The sequence below is a fragment of the Oncorhynchus nerka genome, linkage group LG6 (assembly GCF_034236695.1).
Source record: "Oncorhynchus nerka isolate Pitt River linkage group LG6, Oner_Uvic_2.0, whole genome shotgun sequence".
In the NCBI taxonomy this organism is placed as follows: Eukaryota; Metazoa; Chordata; class Actinopteri; order Salmoniformes; family Salmonidae; genus Oncorhynchus; species Oncorhynchus nerka.
This window is the reverse complement of record NC_088401.1, coordinates 33,991,776-34,008,453: the sequence shown is the minus strand read 5'-3', so window position 1 is coordinate 34,008,453 and position 16,678 is coordinate 33,991,776. Positions and strand designations below refer to the sequence as shown.

Genomic DNA, 16,678 nt, shown 5'->3' with positions numbered 1-16,678 from the left:
TGGTGGTACGGAGAATCCTCACGACCAAGAATCTTGTCGTGTCTGACACCCCACCAGATCGTTTTAGTGTGCACACCACTACGTTGGCAAGACAAAAAAACTACACGAAAGACACCCGTTTAATGTGAGAGGCTCAGCGATGTAAGGATTTTGACAGTCGTGTAGTGTCCACCCGGCATTAGAGGACCGTATATAAACATGTTAGAGGTCATGAGGGTCATTGAGGTCTCAGACTAGGGTCAAAGACCAAAGGTTAGCAATGCCACTGACCTGTGCCCAGGGTTAGGCCACTGTGCTACGTCATGTGTCAGCTGAGCTGTCAGTAGCTAGCTTGCCCTTCTCATTTGAATTATGATAGATCGCGTTAGTAATAAGCAAAGTACATTGTATCACAGACGGCGAGAAATAATATCTGAGGTATCTTAGGCATGCATGACTGAAGCCGATGTATTGTATGAGATGAATTGAAACACGCCCGTTTAATATATACCATGTACTAAACCACTCGGTGAGTGATGAAAGCTCATCGAGAGAAGCATTTGAATTCTCTCAGGGAAATTGTTCCTTGTTCGAGGGATTGGCTCGTGGTGCGCTATTGACCTTGAAGATTATGCGTTTGTCGTTTATTTTCTCTAGATGTTTAAACATCAATCCGTCTCATTACATTTTCCAAACCGTACGAATGAAACCGAAACCATTTAATTGTCGAAGCAGTCGTAGGCATTTATCAACAAAGAACCAAGCCTGCACCCTGTGAAAGCAATCATGCATTTTTATGAGTTGGAGAAACGGATCAAGTGTAAAACTATGAAGTGTGCTATCCTTTACAGTGTGTTTTTGGCGGGGCTGCATCCCAAGGGGCACACTATCCTCCATAAAGTGCACTATTTTTTAAAAGAGCCCTATGGACCTTGGTCAAAGGTAGTGCAATTTGGGACACATACGGGCGTCTGGTTGTTGGCTGACAGATAGCCTGACCTGGGAATTAAGTATCTGCTGGGGTAGATTAGGAAAGCACACATCATATTCAAACCTGACAGGCAGAGCGAGCGAGAGAGAGAGAGAGACTACCCTCAGGCTAGCATGGGTCTCGGCCTGCTGTTCTTCAGTACTTCAGGTCACATATCTGACCAACATATAGACACTCCAGACCAAAGGGACTTTTAAATCTAGTGGATATTTTGGACTTTTGAGAAGTCAAAGCAATACCCGTCTTTGTACAGTAACTTTTTATTTTGGGGGGAAGAGTGGATGGAGAGTCACTCTTCTTTGATATGTTTTATGCTTTATGGACACACAGATGAGAAGCCGTGGGAGATAGGTGAAGAGGAGATCCCTTCACAGGGATTGAACCCCGGTCTCCTGCAGGGAATCGCAAATGTGCATTGAGCTGCTAGTCCCCTCTCGTAGAGTAGTGATAGTGCTAAGACTCACCTCGATGAAGAATAGGCTTGCGGCCGAGGTGGGGTGATGGTAGATGTAGACGGTGACCAGGACTGTGGCAGCCATGATGAGCATGACCATGAGGATGCCCAGGATCAGTCCAGTGTGCAGGGGGTGTGTGCCCTTCCGCTCTGCAGAACTCTCCTTTGGCATCGCTGGAGAAACACAGCCAAAACACCCTTTAGAATCTTCTCTCTTGAACACACAGACCCAAACACTCAAGACACAGCCACCCGCACACGCACCCATGCACAAACAATTGGCACAATCCGTCTACCAGGTGCTTAGCGATTGAGCACACACTTTCACTGCATTTTTCCTATTCAACAGTAGGGGACACTCATCACTCATGGATGCAGTCTCTGTTTCTTGTCACTGTAGGGCCTCGCTCTTCATAAACAGGCCTGACGCTTGTGATTAAAAGTTCATTTGAACAAATGTTATGATGCTGAAATTATTATTTTATACTGTAAATGGCTTGTTCAGCATTTACAGCCTAATCATAACAACTCTGGTAACAATTCTCCTCCAACCATTCACGGAAGGTTCCGGATCTAGCTCAGCCTTCAGCAGCAGATACGGTGTATATGTGTGTGTGTGTGTGTGTGTGTGTGTGTGCGTGCGTGTGTATTGAAGGAGGAGATTAGCATCGTTGTGGCTTAGCCTGTTTAGCTATTCATGAGCAGCGTGCTTCAGCAGAGGCATGGGATATAACATCTAAGTTTATTGGTTGTGTACACTGATTTAGAGTTGTTGTAGCAGGTGCGGCGAAAGGTGCAGATAATCCCAAACCAAGGTTAGCACATGGTGTTATTGGATGGGAGAAAATGGACGGAGATATTGAGAGTTATCAGACACTCTTCAGTAATGACAGTCCAGTTTGATAAGGTGGGTGTGTGGAGAGGAGACTCCATAATGATTGACTGTCCTACGGAGAGCCATAAATGAATGTGAATGTGTCATCTTCAAGTCTGTGGGACGAGACAGAGACAGAGTCAAACGAATCACTAACTGCCACCTCCAACTCTGAAGATCACATTAACATAATAATGTTGTGATTATTTTCTTAAAGGTGCAATATGCAGAAATCGCACCGCCATTTCCTCTTCCCTAAAATTCTAATAGTTCACCCAATTTCAGTTTATCTGACAAAACCATCAATATATAGTGTAGAGAATCCTTGTACCATCTAACCCGCTGTGAAATGTATTTTCAATAAGCAAAAATATTGTATTTTCAGCTGTTTGAAGCTGGTGTACAAAACCGAAAGTTAAAGATGCAAAAATAAAACTTAAGAACAGAAGGCATAGAAATAGCGCACATAGAATAGATCTCCCGCTTCTTAGACTGGCTTTCAATGAGAATGGCAGCTCTATAACTCATATTTCTATGTGAATTTGGACGGGTCGCCCAAAAAGTTACGTATTGCATCTTTTAAGTTTGAACTACCAATACTACTTCTACTACTACTAGTCAATTGAAACCTGCCCTCTGTCAATCAAAGCTGAAAGCCTGATAATTAGATAACATTGGAACACCCTGTTCTATATTCTCATCATGTTTGATTCCCACTGATGTGTGTGTTTGTGTCTGTGTGTGTGTGCATGCGCGTGCGAGCGTGTGATTGTGTGTGAGCCCCACTGGAGGCTGGCCCATTGATCATAGCAGGAGTGAGCTAATGAAGTGATGACCCTCACAGCTTTTTTTTCTCTCAGCTCCTACAGATTTATGGCAGCATTCCTTTCTGGGTCTATTTATTTATTGTGCTTGTATATTTATTTGTTTACTTTTCTATTCTCTTTCTTGGTTTAATTAGTGACCAGCCACCCACCAGTGCCCCAGGCAGCTCCGTCCTCTCCTGGCTCAATGCCTTATTGATCTCCATCATCACACAGGAAAACAGGGAGGTCCAGAGTGCTAATCAAACCTGTTTGCTAAAACATGGCCCGTCATAGTGGATTTACACAGGTAACTGCCAAAATAATGGAAACAAGTGAGTAAATGAGGGATACAAAGTATATTGAAAGCAGGTGCTTCCACACAGGTGTGGTTCCTGAGTTAATTAAGCAATTAAAACATCCCATTCAATGTATTTGAAATACTGTATGTATTTTGTCATTTGTATTACACTGGGCTGAACTAAGCTCCAATATACTATGTAACAACATACTTTTGAGAGCTGTAACTTGTATTTTCAAAATACTTTTATATTTAAATTTTTTTTAGCGGTTCCCAATTTTGTGGCCCCATTTGACCCTGCATTGGTACCAGAAGTCTGATGGCACTATAGTGTGATATGACCATCTGCTAAATTAACTAAATATAAATGTATACATTGCATTCGGAAAGTATTTAGACCCCTTCCCTTTTTTCACATTTTGTTAGGTTATTGCCTTATTCTAAAATGGATTAAATAAAAACATTTTGTCAATCTACACACAATACCCCCTAATGAAAACAGAAATACATTAATTACATAAGTATTCAGACCCTTTGCAATGAGACTTGAAATTGAGCTCAGGTGCATCCTATTTCCATTGATCATCCTTGAGATGTTTCAACAACTTGATTGGAGTCCAGCTGTGGTAAATTCAATTGATTGGACATGATTCGGAAAGACACACACCTGTCTATATAAGGTCCCACAGTTGACAGTGCATGTCAGAGCAAAATCCCAGCCATGAGATCGAAGGACTTTTCAGTAGAGCTCCGAGACAGGATTTTGTGGGTACCAAAAAATGTCTGCAACATTGAAGGTCTCCAAGAACACAGTGGCCTCTATCATTCTTAAATGGAAGAGGTTGGGAACCACCAAGACTCTTCCTAGAGCTGGCCGCCCGGCCAAACTGAGCAATCGGAGGAGAAGGATTTTGGTCAGGAAGGTGACTTAGAACTCGATGGTCACTCTGACAGAACTTCAGAGTTCTTCTGTGGAGATGGGAAAACCTTCAGAAATACAACCATCTCTGCAGCACGAGTTTGTGGGGCCATTTAAGGTCAACGAGGTAACTTATAGGTTACTGCTTCCCACTAACTACGGGATTCTCACCTTTTCATGTTTCTCTCCTCAGGCCGATGGTTCCTGGTCCCCTGGATAGTGGGAAGCTGGTTCCTGGTCCCCCCATAACGTAGCTATACTTGGGATTGGGACTTTTATTGTGTGTGTGTGCATCTCTGTGTGTGTGTGTCTCTGTGTTTGTTTGAGCTCTTTGTCTCGGAGCACGAAGATTTGGATCCAACTATAACATGACCTCTCTGTACAAAATGTCTTATCCACTGTGTTACAATGAATTGGGCAAATCCTTCATCAGTCCCTCATAGGGGGACATACCCTTCTCCTTAGCAGAGATGATCCATTTGGCAACAACAACAAAAAATCTAATTCCCTCTCAACTACTTCATAAAACCAAAACTGGGGCCCAAAAAACAACACCACCACCAAAAGTGAAACTAGAGCTGGAATGCCCCTTTCTTTTCTCTTCTTCCCTGGAAGGCAATTTGTCTGTGTTTGGGAGGAGAGTACAGAGTCAAACTGCCAATCCTTACACTGTTGTGGAGGCAGGTACTCCACAGCAGTGCCTAGGCTGTTAGTCTGAAGTGTTAGCAGATCCGTTGTGCACCCAGCGCTCAGAGTGAGAGGGGAACTTGTGTTTGGAACAAATGTCACGTGAAATATGAGAACAAAAATGCGTCGTTATGATACACTTTTACACGGCTTTTTAACATACAATGCTCTCAGGATTTGACCTGCCACGGAGTGCATTAATCTCTCAACAGTGCCACCAGGTACTAATTTGTTACCAAGAACATATATCCAAACACTCTCAAAAATAAGAGTATGGTTACAATACAATGTTCCCTGATTTACAAACATATTAAAAAGGTACACAAGGCACCTTCAGAAGTACACATTTGAATTCACATTGTACTGCTCGGTACCTTTTAGAGTACATGTGCGGATAATCTAGCATATGTTTCTACACAATATATTCAATATAAGGTACAATCATTACTGCACTTTGAAATATAGGTGGAGTTGATGTGCTGGCTTGGGCTCATTAGCATTTTTGGTGTAAAATATGTTGTATTGTGGCAACCGTCCGTGGAAATGTTATGTTGATTTAAGGTTGAGCGCCTGTTTTGACACTGTCAGTTCTGCAGTCTTTGTATGAACCTGTGACAATGAAGAACTGCACTGTTCAGATGTTACTGTGCATTTACCAGTAGCTTCATAGCAACTGGTTCACAGAAAGTTAATGTTACATTTTCTATAACTTACTATCAACTGGCTGCAAGTCAGTTGTTGTCAATTTCACAGTAACTTATTCTAGCTAATCTGTCACACTTCCTGGCCTGATGGCAGGCAGGGAAGTGAATATTACAATGCCATTGTGACTAGCTATAAAATAAATACTCTATGGCGCTTTAATATCACATGCACTTATGTCAGCCTTTAACAAGACTTGAGTACTGACCGTGTAGAAACGTACTGTTTATGAACAGAACACATTAACTGGGATAACAAAAAAAAGAGCTTGCTGAAAGTCATGCCTCCAATAAGCTACCCGTGCAATATTCTGATAAACTGCCGGTACTACAGTATGCTGCCAATTAGCAAGTAATGTTGCATGTTGTCTACAGCCGCCATCCACATAGCTGATGTTTTGACGTGTCGGAGGTGGAGCTGCGTTAGAGCTGTTCAATTCACAAGCGGCTCCCGGCGTTATACCTAAAGTGAACATTGTCATTGGCAGCACGGAGTCGCATTAAGAGAAATCCCATGCAGCCTTGTTCACAAGTTTGAATACTGGAAACGTGAGAAGTAATCTACACCTCGATTCGGCTGATAGAAATCCTCATTATTTTGTCGAATGATTTTCAATTTAAGCGTCATTATTTCTATTTAGCCTTCACTTTCTCATTCGGAACTTCTAACGCCAGCGGGAAGGGTGTAGCTTCGTGACAACAATCACAACGATTTGACAGCTCCAATGAAGTTCCACTTCTGACACCGGCAAAACATTAGTTATGCGGTTGTCGGCTATCGCCGGTTAACACTTGAACTGATTGAATCTAGGCCTTATTGAAATCGGAATACAGCAGCATACTGTAATTTTATAGAAATAACACCTTCAAGTATATTTTAAGCAAAGTGTTAAAAAGTATTCTTGGCAATATATGTATAGTCAATCGCCATTATCTCCAGTCTTGGGGGCGCAGCAGGAACATCAGGTACCTAGCAACCAAGAGGTTGGAAGTTCAAATCTCAAATGAGGTAATTTAAAAAAAAGTTTTTTTAGAATGTGTGTTTATTTTTGTGTTATTGAAATTTATTTACCTCAGTTTATTTTAGTTAATACTTTCAACACTTTTTCTTGAAACTGCATTGTTGAATAAGGGCTTGTAAGTAAGCATTTCACTGTAAAGTCTACACCTGTTCTATTAGGTGCATGTGACAAATAAAATGAGATTTGATGTTTCATGTTATCGCATGTTGAAATTTTGTGTCCCCATGTTGTCATATGTTATCACATTAACTTCAAAAAATGTTCTTAAGGGGAGGCACATCTAAGCCACTTGGGCTGCAGAGACAGTGGTGTGTATAAATCTACATATTATCCACATTGGTTCACAAAGCTGAAAGCTGGCAAAACAATAGCCTGAAAAACATAGTTATAAGTGGTGAAATTTTTAAATCAAAGTACAGTTGAAGTCGGAAGTTTACATACACCTTAGCCAACTGCATTTAAACTCTGTTTTTCCACAATTCCTGACGTTTAATCTGAATAGACATTCCCTGTCTTGGGTCAGTTAGGATCAACACTTTATTTTAAGAATGTGAAATGTCAGAATAATAGTTGAGAGAATGATTTATTACAGCTTTTATTTCTTTAATCACATTCCCAGTGGGACAGAAGTTTTCATACACTCAATTAGTATTTGATAGCATTACCTTTAAATTGTTTAACTTGGGTCAAATGTTTCAGGCTTCCCACAGAGCTGGTGACAGAGCTGGTGTAACTGAGTCAGGTTTGTAGGCCTCCTTGCATGCACACGCTTTTTCAGCTCTGCCCACAAATTTTCTATAGGTTTGAGGTCAGGGCTTTGTGATGGCCACTCCAATACCTTGACTTTGTTGTCCTTAAGCCATTTTGCCACAACTTTGGAAGTATGCTTGGGGTCATTGTCAATTTGGAAGGCCCATTTGCGACCAAGCTTTTTCTTCCTGACTGATGTCTTGAGATGTTGCTACAATATATCCACATAATTTTCCTGCCTCATGATGCCATCTATTTAGTGAAGTGCACCAGTCCCTCCTGCAGCAAAGCACCCCCACAACATGATGCTGCCTCCCCGTGCTTCATGGTTGGGATGGTGTTCTTCGGCTTGCAAGCATCTCCCTTTTTCCTCCAAACATAATGATGGTCATTATGGCCAAACAGTTCTATTTTTGTTTCATCAGACCGGAGGACATTTCTCCAAAAAGTACGATCTTTGTCCCCATGTGCAGTTGCAAACCGTAGTCTGGCTTTTTTATGGCAGTTTTGGAGCAGTGGCTTCTTCCTTGCTGAGCGGCCTTTCAGGTTATGTCAATATAGGAATCGTTTACTGTGGATATAGATACTTTTGTACCTATATTGATAGGTATAAGATATATCTGATCTTGTATCAGAAGCTCCTAAAGCCATGACATAATTTTCTGGAATTTTCCAAGCTGTTTAAAGGCACAGTCAACTTAGTGTATGTAAACTTCTGACCCACTAGAATTGTGATACAGTGAATTACAAGTGAAATAATCTGTCTGTAAACAATTGTTGGAAAAATGACTTGTCATGCACAAAGTAGATGTCCTAACCGACTTTCCAAAACTATAGTTTGTTAACAAGAAATTTGTGGAGTGGTTGAAAAACGAGTTTTAATGACTCCAACCTAAGTGTATGTAAACTTCCGACTTCAACTGTACATCAGTAATGTCTGGAAAGGAATAAATGGAATGATACCATTCAATTGAGTCCATTCCAACCATTATATGAGCCGTCCTCCTCGCACCAGCCTCCACTAGTAGTCTGTGTCTCAATCATGAAAAATGGGTGAATATTCTTCTGCTACTACTTGCATGGCCTTGAAAGGTGGACATGTGCACGGTCTTAGTTCATTGTTTATTCAGTCTAATGAAGCAAAGTCACGTCATGACACAGCCACATGAATGGGACTGTGGGGGTCATGGCTGACATAGATGGAGTCCAACATTGAACCATCTCAGTATGATCCATCACGCTGTGTCCTCCTCATAAACGCTCTTACTACATTAACCTGCTTACTGAGCCTTCAGACAGCAATAAAAACACATTAGCGCTTGGAGATAGAAGATGAATTGAATGACCGTGTGGACCCAGACCACGCTATCCCTTTTAGCACCATATTACTGACAATACAGTGTCACAGGGCCACAGCCATCCTCTCACCTGGCTAATGTGTCTAGCAAGGCTAATCAGCGCATATACTGAGGTTGTGTCCCAAATGGCACCCTTTTCCATACGGCTCAAGTCAAAAGTAGTGCGCTACATAGGGAATAGGGTGCCGTTGGTGACGCAGCCTGAATCATTCTGCTAGATTCAAAGGGAGAAAGAGCCTATTTCTCATCCTGATTTGAAATGGAGGATAAGGAGTGTCCTGTCCTCTTAGAGTTGCCTCTGCAGTGAGACAGTACGGTACATCCCTATTGTCCCGTATCTTATCACTTAGCCGCGGCTAATCGCCTTAGCGTTTTCTGCCATGCTCCATGTTTCCCAAGGTTAAAGGACACACACACTGATGGATCTGATAGAAATTACACTAAAAACAAGCCCAAAGCTAGGACACGATGCAGAGAGATGATGGGTACAATGTAGAGTGGATGAGATGCACTAAATATGAAATACTAAATACACAGCTAGCATTGCTTGAATTTTTTGTTGTTGTTGGTATTTTCAGATTTTATTGAACAGATAGTGAGTGTAGATGACATTGGGGGAAGATAGAGGTTGTGTCAAAGGCCTTTAAGCCAGATGCAGTTTAGTTTAGCCTATTCAAACACCCAGCCCAAACAGAGGGATGCTATGTTAGCTAGCTGGCTATGGCTATCCAACACTGGAACTCTTCCAAGTCAAGGTAAGCTTTTGGTTTTATGAATGTATTGCCACTGGGGCTCGCCAGTGTAACTGCTAAACTGCTTGCTGAATGTACACTGTAGTAGCTATGTTGACTAGACTATGACGTATGCTAATATGGTGACAACGATGTAGGCTGTGTGTAGAGGTTAGCAGTTATCATATTAAGGTTTGGCTTAGAAAGTTCTTTTTTTGTGCCTGGTCACAGACAGCTGATGTGTTGTGCACTGAAGTCCACAAGGGTCAGAGGAGGAGCGAGCGTAGATGCGAGAAGGAATTATACAACGATCAAAGGGATCATACTGTTTGTATGTGGATGCTATGAAAGTGAACTGTGTTTGTGTGTGAGATCAGGGGTGTATTCATTCTGCCGATTCTGTTGAAAAACTTTTCTTAGAGAGAAGCAAATGGAACAAAACGGGGATAAACATCCTGAATTTGTCCAATAGAAACTATTGATTTCACCCTAGATCAGCTAGATGCAGGCAAGAGTTTGTAAGGAGGTATTGAATATATCAATGTCTGTCACCTTGACTACACAAATTTCTCTCGACCTGTAAACTTTGATTCATAGGATGTAGCAACCTCATGATGGGTATAGGGAACGGCACCGACCGCCACTGTTCCAGGTAATACCCTTTTTGGTTCCAGGTAGAACCCTTTTGGATTTCATGTAGATCGCTCTGTGGAAAGGGTTCTACATGGAGCTAAAAGGGTTCTACCTGGAACCTATTGGGGACAGCCAGATAACCCTTTTTGGTTCTAGATAGCACCTTCTTTTGCCTAAGAGTGAAGATGTGTGCTAAACCTGCGGCCACCACAGGAGGTTGGTGGCACCTTAATTGGGGAGTACGGCCATGTGGTAGTGGCTGGAGCGGAATTATGCGGTTTCCATGTGTTGGATGCCATTCCATTCGCTCCGTTCCAGCCTATATTTTGGGCCGTCCTTCCCTCCGCATCCTCCACTGGTGGCCACAGTTATCATTACACCCTCTCCATGTTGCAGTCGCATGGCTTGGATACTGTGTACGTGAGACTGGTTTGTGGTTGTAATCTCTCACATGCACACTGTTCACCTCAAGACAACATGGTGTGGTTTGGCGCTGCAGCAGCCTTTGGCTGTTTGTGGATTCAGTACGTTCTCAAGATGATCACATTGGCTCGTTCCCTCCCTTTTGGCATTCACCTTAAGCCCAAATCCCTTCCCAGCACGCTTCCCACACAGTGAATGCATCCCAAATAGCACCCTATTCCCTACATAGTGCACTACTTTTGACCAGAGCCCTATGAGCTCTGGTAAAAAAGTAGTGCACTACACAAGAAAAAGTGTGTCATTTGAGACGTACCCTGTGAATGAGGAGATGTCCTCTCGTCTGGCTGATACCCCAGGTTTCTGGGAAGAGGCTGCGCCACAAGTCAGCAAGTGAGATAGGCAATGTTTGGGCAATGAAAGGACGATAAGAGATTTCCAATTCCTCTCCAGCAGGAAATTAAATATTTGAGTGCTTCACTCTGGAAGTGATAGAGTCGGGACTCATTTTGGAATTCAAATGTCACTCTCTCACACTCAAAGACGCACACGCACACAAACTAAACCCAATGTGGGTAAAGCTAAACAGCAGAGAACTTATTTTTTAATTTTTTATTTTTTTTAAATAGATCTGTGTTGATGTGTGCAGGTAGCAGAGTGCAGAGGGGACCAAATACCGGTTATCTGTATAAGTTTAAATGGAAATGTGAGGGAGATTGTTGACCACCTCTGCCTCTATTGAAATCCCCCTCACTGGAACCCCCCTCAAATTCCTGCTGACGTTGAGTTCATTTGTGGAGGATCCCCATTAAAACAATACATTTTTCAAAGTGGAGGCAACAAGGGCAAATTAATGATGTTTGAATTGTGGTTAATGCACCAGTTTTGAGAGCAGTGGTCTCAGGAACTTGCTGACATTCACAATGAACCTCCGTTTTCTGTCCTGTTACACCAACACTCTGAGATAGAGTTAATTCAACATTAAGGCAACTATGAAGCTCTATCCTACGTGCCCATGTTCTTGAACACCTTCCCCTCATCCTCCCTTTCCTGCCTCCCTAGCACCCACATAGGCTGTGTCTATTGCTGAGCATTTAGTGCTTTTTGAAGTCGGTTCTGATTCGGTTCGGTTTTTAAGAAACTATCATCGTTTTGGATTTCAGTTTAGAATGTTTTAAAAACATCAAATGCATTACGAAATATGACCTTGAAATGATTACAATGATTCCAAGGCAAATATTGAGAACATCTAAATTGTCAAAACATTAAAAACATGACTGTCTAACAACACCGCTCCCTCTACACAAGCATCCTGAGTGCGCGCATAAGCTCCCATTAGGCCTACAGAAATACATGCCTATAAAAAATGTATCTAACTGATGGGATACATAAGCTACATTCCTTGCCAAATGAGGACAGTATTATCACAAATTCAAAATGGACTGGTTGATTGAAGTAGGGAAATATGTGTTCCAACAACGAGCTGCAGTCTTGGAATAATTTCATCCCTACTCACCAAACAGATGGTGTGGCCGTAATCCATCACCATGCAGTATTCAATGTGGAATTGTCCATTAAGAAAATGATCCATTTGTAAAATTACAAATAAACTAAATCGAACATCTGTATATCGAAAAGAAGACCGATTTTTGTTGAAAAATAAACACTAATATATCCCCCTGAGTCAATACATGTTAGAATCACCTTTGGCAGCGATTACAGCTGTGAATTTTTCTGAGTAAGTTTTTAAGAGCTTTGCACACCTGGATTGTACAATATTTCTTCAAGCTCTGTGGTTGTTGATCCTGGCTAGACAGCCATTTTCAAATCTTTCCATAGATTTTCAAGTCGATCTAAGTCAAAACTGTAACTAGGCCACTCGGGAACATTCAACGTCGTCTTGGTAAGCAACTCCAGTGTATATTTGGCCTTGCGTTTTTGGTTATTGTCATGCTCCCAGTGTCTGTTGGAAAGCACACAAAAACAGGTTTTCTAGTAGGATTTTGCCTGTGCTTAGCTGTTTTCTCTAAAACTCGCATACCCATAACATGATGCAGTCACCACCATGCTTGAAAATATGAAGAGTGGCACTCAGTGATTGTTTTGGATTTGCCCCAAACATAATACTTTGTATTCCGGACATAAAGTTGATTTCTTTGCCAATTCTTTAGCAGTTTTACTTTAGTGCCTTATTGCAAACATTTTTTAATTATTTGTATTATGTACAGGCTTCCTTCTTGTCCCTATGTCAATTAGGTCAGTATTGTGGAGAAACTACAATACTACTCAGTTTTCTCCTATTACAGCCATTAAACCCTGTAACTGTTTTAAAGTCACCATTGGCCTCATGGTGAAATCCCTGAGTGGTTTCCTTCCTCTACAGATACGCCTGTATCTTTGTAGTGACTGGGTGTGTTGATACACCATCCAAAGTGTAATTAATAACTTCACCATGCCCAAAAGGATATTCACAACCCATCTACCAATAGGTGCCCTTCTTTGCGAGGCATTGGGAAAACTTCCCTGGTCTTTGTGGTAGAATCTGTGTTTGAAATTCACTGCTCGACTGAGGTACCTTACAGATAATTGTATGTGTGGGGTACAGAGATGAGGTAGTCATTCAAAAATCATGTTAAACACTATTATTACACACAGAATGGGTCCATGCAACTTATTATGTGACTTGTTAAGCAACGTTTTACTCCTAAACTTATTTAGGCTTGCCATAACAAAGGGGTTGAATACTTATTGACTGAAGACATCATTTTTAACAACATAACATTTTTAATTTCCACTTTGACATTATGGGGTATTGTGTGTAGGCCAGTGACACAAAATCTCAATTTATTCCATTTTAAATTCAGGCTGTAACACCACAAAATGTAGAAAAAGTCAAGAGGTGTGAATACCTCGTGTCCCAAATGGCAAACTTACTATGGGCCCTGGTCAAATGTAGTCCACTATAGGGAATAGGATGCCATTTGGGACACAACTACAGTGCCTCCAGAAAGTATTCACACCCATTGACTTTTTCCACATTTTGTTGTGTTGTACCGTGAATTTAAAATGTATTAAATTGAGATTTTAGACACCATGATTGATCAGTCCCATCCAGAAGCTTGGTACAGAGCCATTTCAATCAGCCTCTGGATGAGGTGCTTCAATGAGCCGCTCCTTCCCTTGGCCTGTCCTCCCCAGAAATCAAAAAGCGATCTGCTTTCTGGGGCAAGCAATCTGTCAGCCATAAATACACAGACCGCAGCCTTGTAAACAGACCCCCATATACTCTACCCAACATGCAGCAGTACAGAGAAACACAACTGTCAACAGTCCAAGGATCTAGGAAGGAAAAGAGAGGCTTACCTCCATTGTCTTTGAGATGCAGAGCAATCTTGGTGTCATCTGTGGAAAAGAGAGAGAGAGAAGTAGACTCAGAGAGAGAGAGATAGAGGGAGAGACAGAAACAGAGAAATGAAGGAGGTATAGAGGGTCAGAAAAATGTTTGTCTGTGATTTACGTTATCCTTACAGCCGTAGATTTACATATAGAGTCCCTATGTCTATTATACAGCCGAGAGCTGCCTGCCTGCCAACAACAACAACTATTGATCTTAACACTGGTGAAGAATGTCAATCAAATATTCTGAAATAATCATCATTGACAATTATTACACAGGTTTATAGCAAATGTTCTTTTTTTTTTAGCATTCTAATCTTATAATTACCATTATGATTATAATCACTGGATAATCTTGGGTTAAAAGTGAATTTTCTACACTTAATTTGCAATGAAAATGAATGTTTTGGATAAAATGCTTCTCCCGTGCATAATTCAACAGCTAAGATGCAGTCTGGGGTTAAGCAACTATGAAACATGTAAATTCACTGTGACCCACTTCTCTGAGAGAGGGGTGATATGAATTTACACACCTCATAGGATCCACATTATGCTAATGTGCCATATACATGAGCCTGTGAAACGCTATGCGTGCTATTCCACCATATCAAAACTAGAAAGAGCCTTGGAAAGGGGTCTCAACTGAGTAAATCTATTTCAAAGGCTTTTTTTCATTTACATTTCCAAGATCAAAGATAATTTAATGCCTGCAACCATTTCCTAGTCTAAGAAATGTCACGGCCTATGCGATAAGGTGTATGAGGGCAAGGCAGGGAATCAAAGTCAATGACCAATCCCGTGCCAGTGATAGCAGTAAGAGAGGGAGGGAAGGGGAGAAGAAGGAGAAAGGGGGGGGTTGGGAACAGGAGAGGGAAGTGATGGGTTCTCACACCTCCTAGTAACAGAGCTCTCCCTCGCTCCCTCCCTTCCTCCCTCCCCTAGTAGAACGTGCCTCTGAACCGCCAAGCTGAGAGAACTGGGTCGGAGGGGAGAAACTGATCCTCTGTGCGTGTCAGGAAGTGTGAGGGTCTCTGTATGTCACACAGAACCCCCAACTTTTTTTCATGCTAACACACCCACACGTCGCTGGAGTTTGTTTTGCCTCTCAGCTGGATCTCTCTCACACTCCTTTCCACCTCTCTCCAGCGTTCAAGTCATCTGTGGTCATACCATCACCTCACCCACCTCACTGAGTGAAGGTCTTAAAGGGGCAAACTGGTATAGGGACATAAATGTTTTGACTTTTGAAGAATATAATTTATTAATGCCTCATGAGCTTTGCTGTTTTTCTGACCCCAGATTGCCCGTTTAACATTGGTTGAGAGAAATGGGCATTTCCGTGCAATCTCCACCAAGAAGAAAATTGGGAGTATAAAAGAGAAAAGGCCAAGGACTGAAACACTGAATGTAAGACAGAGATTAGAAGTAAATCGTACAATTTGTCATTTAGAAGTAAGAAAACTGGAGCTGGATGCCATTGATGTTTGTGTAGTGGGTAGTACTCAGAGCCAAAACCATAGGCATCCGCTTTAGAGATCACCACATACTGGAGCTGGATCCAGACCCATTTAACCCAGAACCACCGGGCACCAGTTCTACAGAACAGGAACCAGAAATCATACGTTAACTCACCATTCCAACCACTGCCTAAGACACCGTTAAATACCACTCTGCAAAAACAAAAAATGGAGTCTGCCTTTATCCTACAGGTTTAGACTCCATTTTTTCCATTAATTCTACAAGCCTGGGAAACCAAAGAGCACCTTACCATATGAACTATTATTAATGTCTGAGGGCGTACTCAGTTATTCTGCCCATTCCATTCCACTTCACAATTCCACTTCACTTCCCTCGTTTTATCAATCTAGCTAACCTCCCTCATTGTGGTCGCAGATTCATACAGTGATGCATTCCTATAAAACATCATCCGTCGTCTGCACGCATTAATAAGATGAATAAACCAATTTGTTTTTTGTTTGTAACTTATTTTTAAACTTATTTTGCACATAATGTTGCTGTAACCGTCTCTTATGACCGAAAATATATTCTGGACATCAGAACTGCGATTACTCAACACGAACTAGCTGAGTCCTTTTATCCTTTAACGAGTCCAACGTGAATGACACACTACTTTCCCGGGAACAGGCCCAGATCCCTGTCATTTGCGTGAAGAGAAGGCGGAGAAAAAGGGTCTGGAGGGCGGGCTGCCTTCTGAGAATTCGTAGGCGATTGAATAAACCCCCACTTCCTTCCATTCTTCTAGCGAACGTGCAATCTTTGGAAAATCAAATCAATGATCTACGCGGAAGATTAAACTACCAACGGGACATTCAAAACTGAAATATCTTATACTTCACGGAGTCGTGACTGAAGGACGACACGATCAACATACAGCTGGCTGGTTATACGCTGTATTGGCAGGATAGAACAGCTTTGTCTGGTAAGACAAGGGGCGGCAGACTATGTATTTTTGTATTCACGGAGTCGTGACTGAAGGACGACACGATCAACATACAGCTGGCTGGTTATACGCTGTATTGGCAGGATAGAACAGCTTTGTCTGGTAAGACAAGGGGCGGCAGACTATGTATTTTTGTAAATAACAGCTGGTGCACGATATCTAAGGAAGTTTTTCTTGCCTGAGGTAGAGTATCTCATG

General features: G+C 41.8%; 1 protein-coding gene across 2 annotated transcripts in view; it reads right to left on the bottom strand.

Moving 5' to 3' along the window:
* Window positions 1-16,678, bottom strand: part of plxdc2b (plexin domain containing 2b) — a 182,303-nt gene that overhangs the window by 4,931 nt on the left and 160,694 nt on the right. The window contains exons 12-13 of one of the 2 annotated variants that reach the window (XM_029661497.2): window positions 13,987-14,025; window positions 1,435-1,598 (exon numbers count right to left, since the gene is read on the bottom strand). In XM_029661497.2, the coding sequence (XP_029517357.1) occupies window positions 1,435-1,598; window positions 13,987-14,025 (203 nt within the window). Of the gene's footprint in view, window positions 1-1,434; window positions 1,599-11,277; window positions 12,587-13,986; window positions 14,026-16,678 lie in introns of those variants that run through there. The other variant, XM_065019536.1, reaches the window with a different exon arrangement.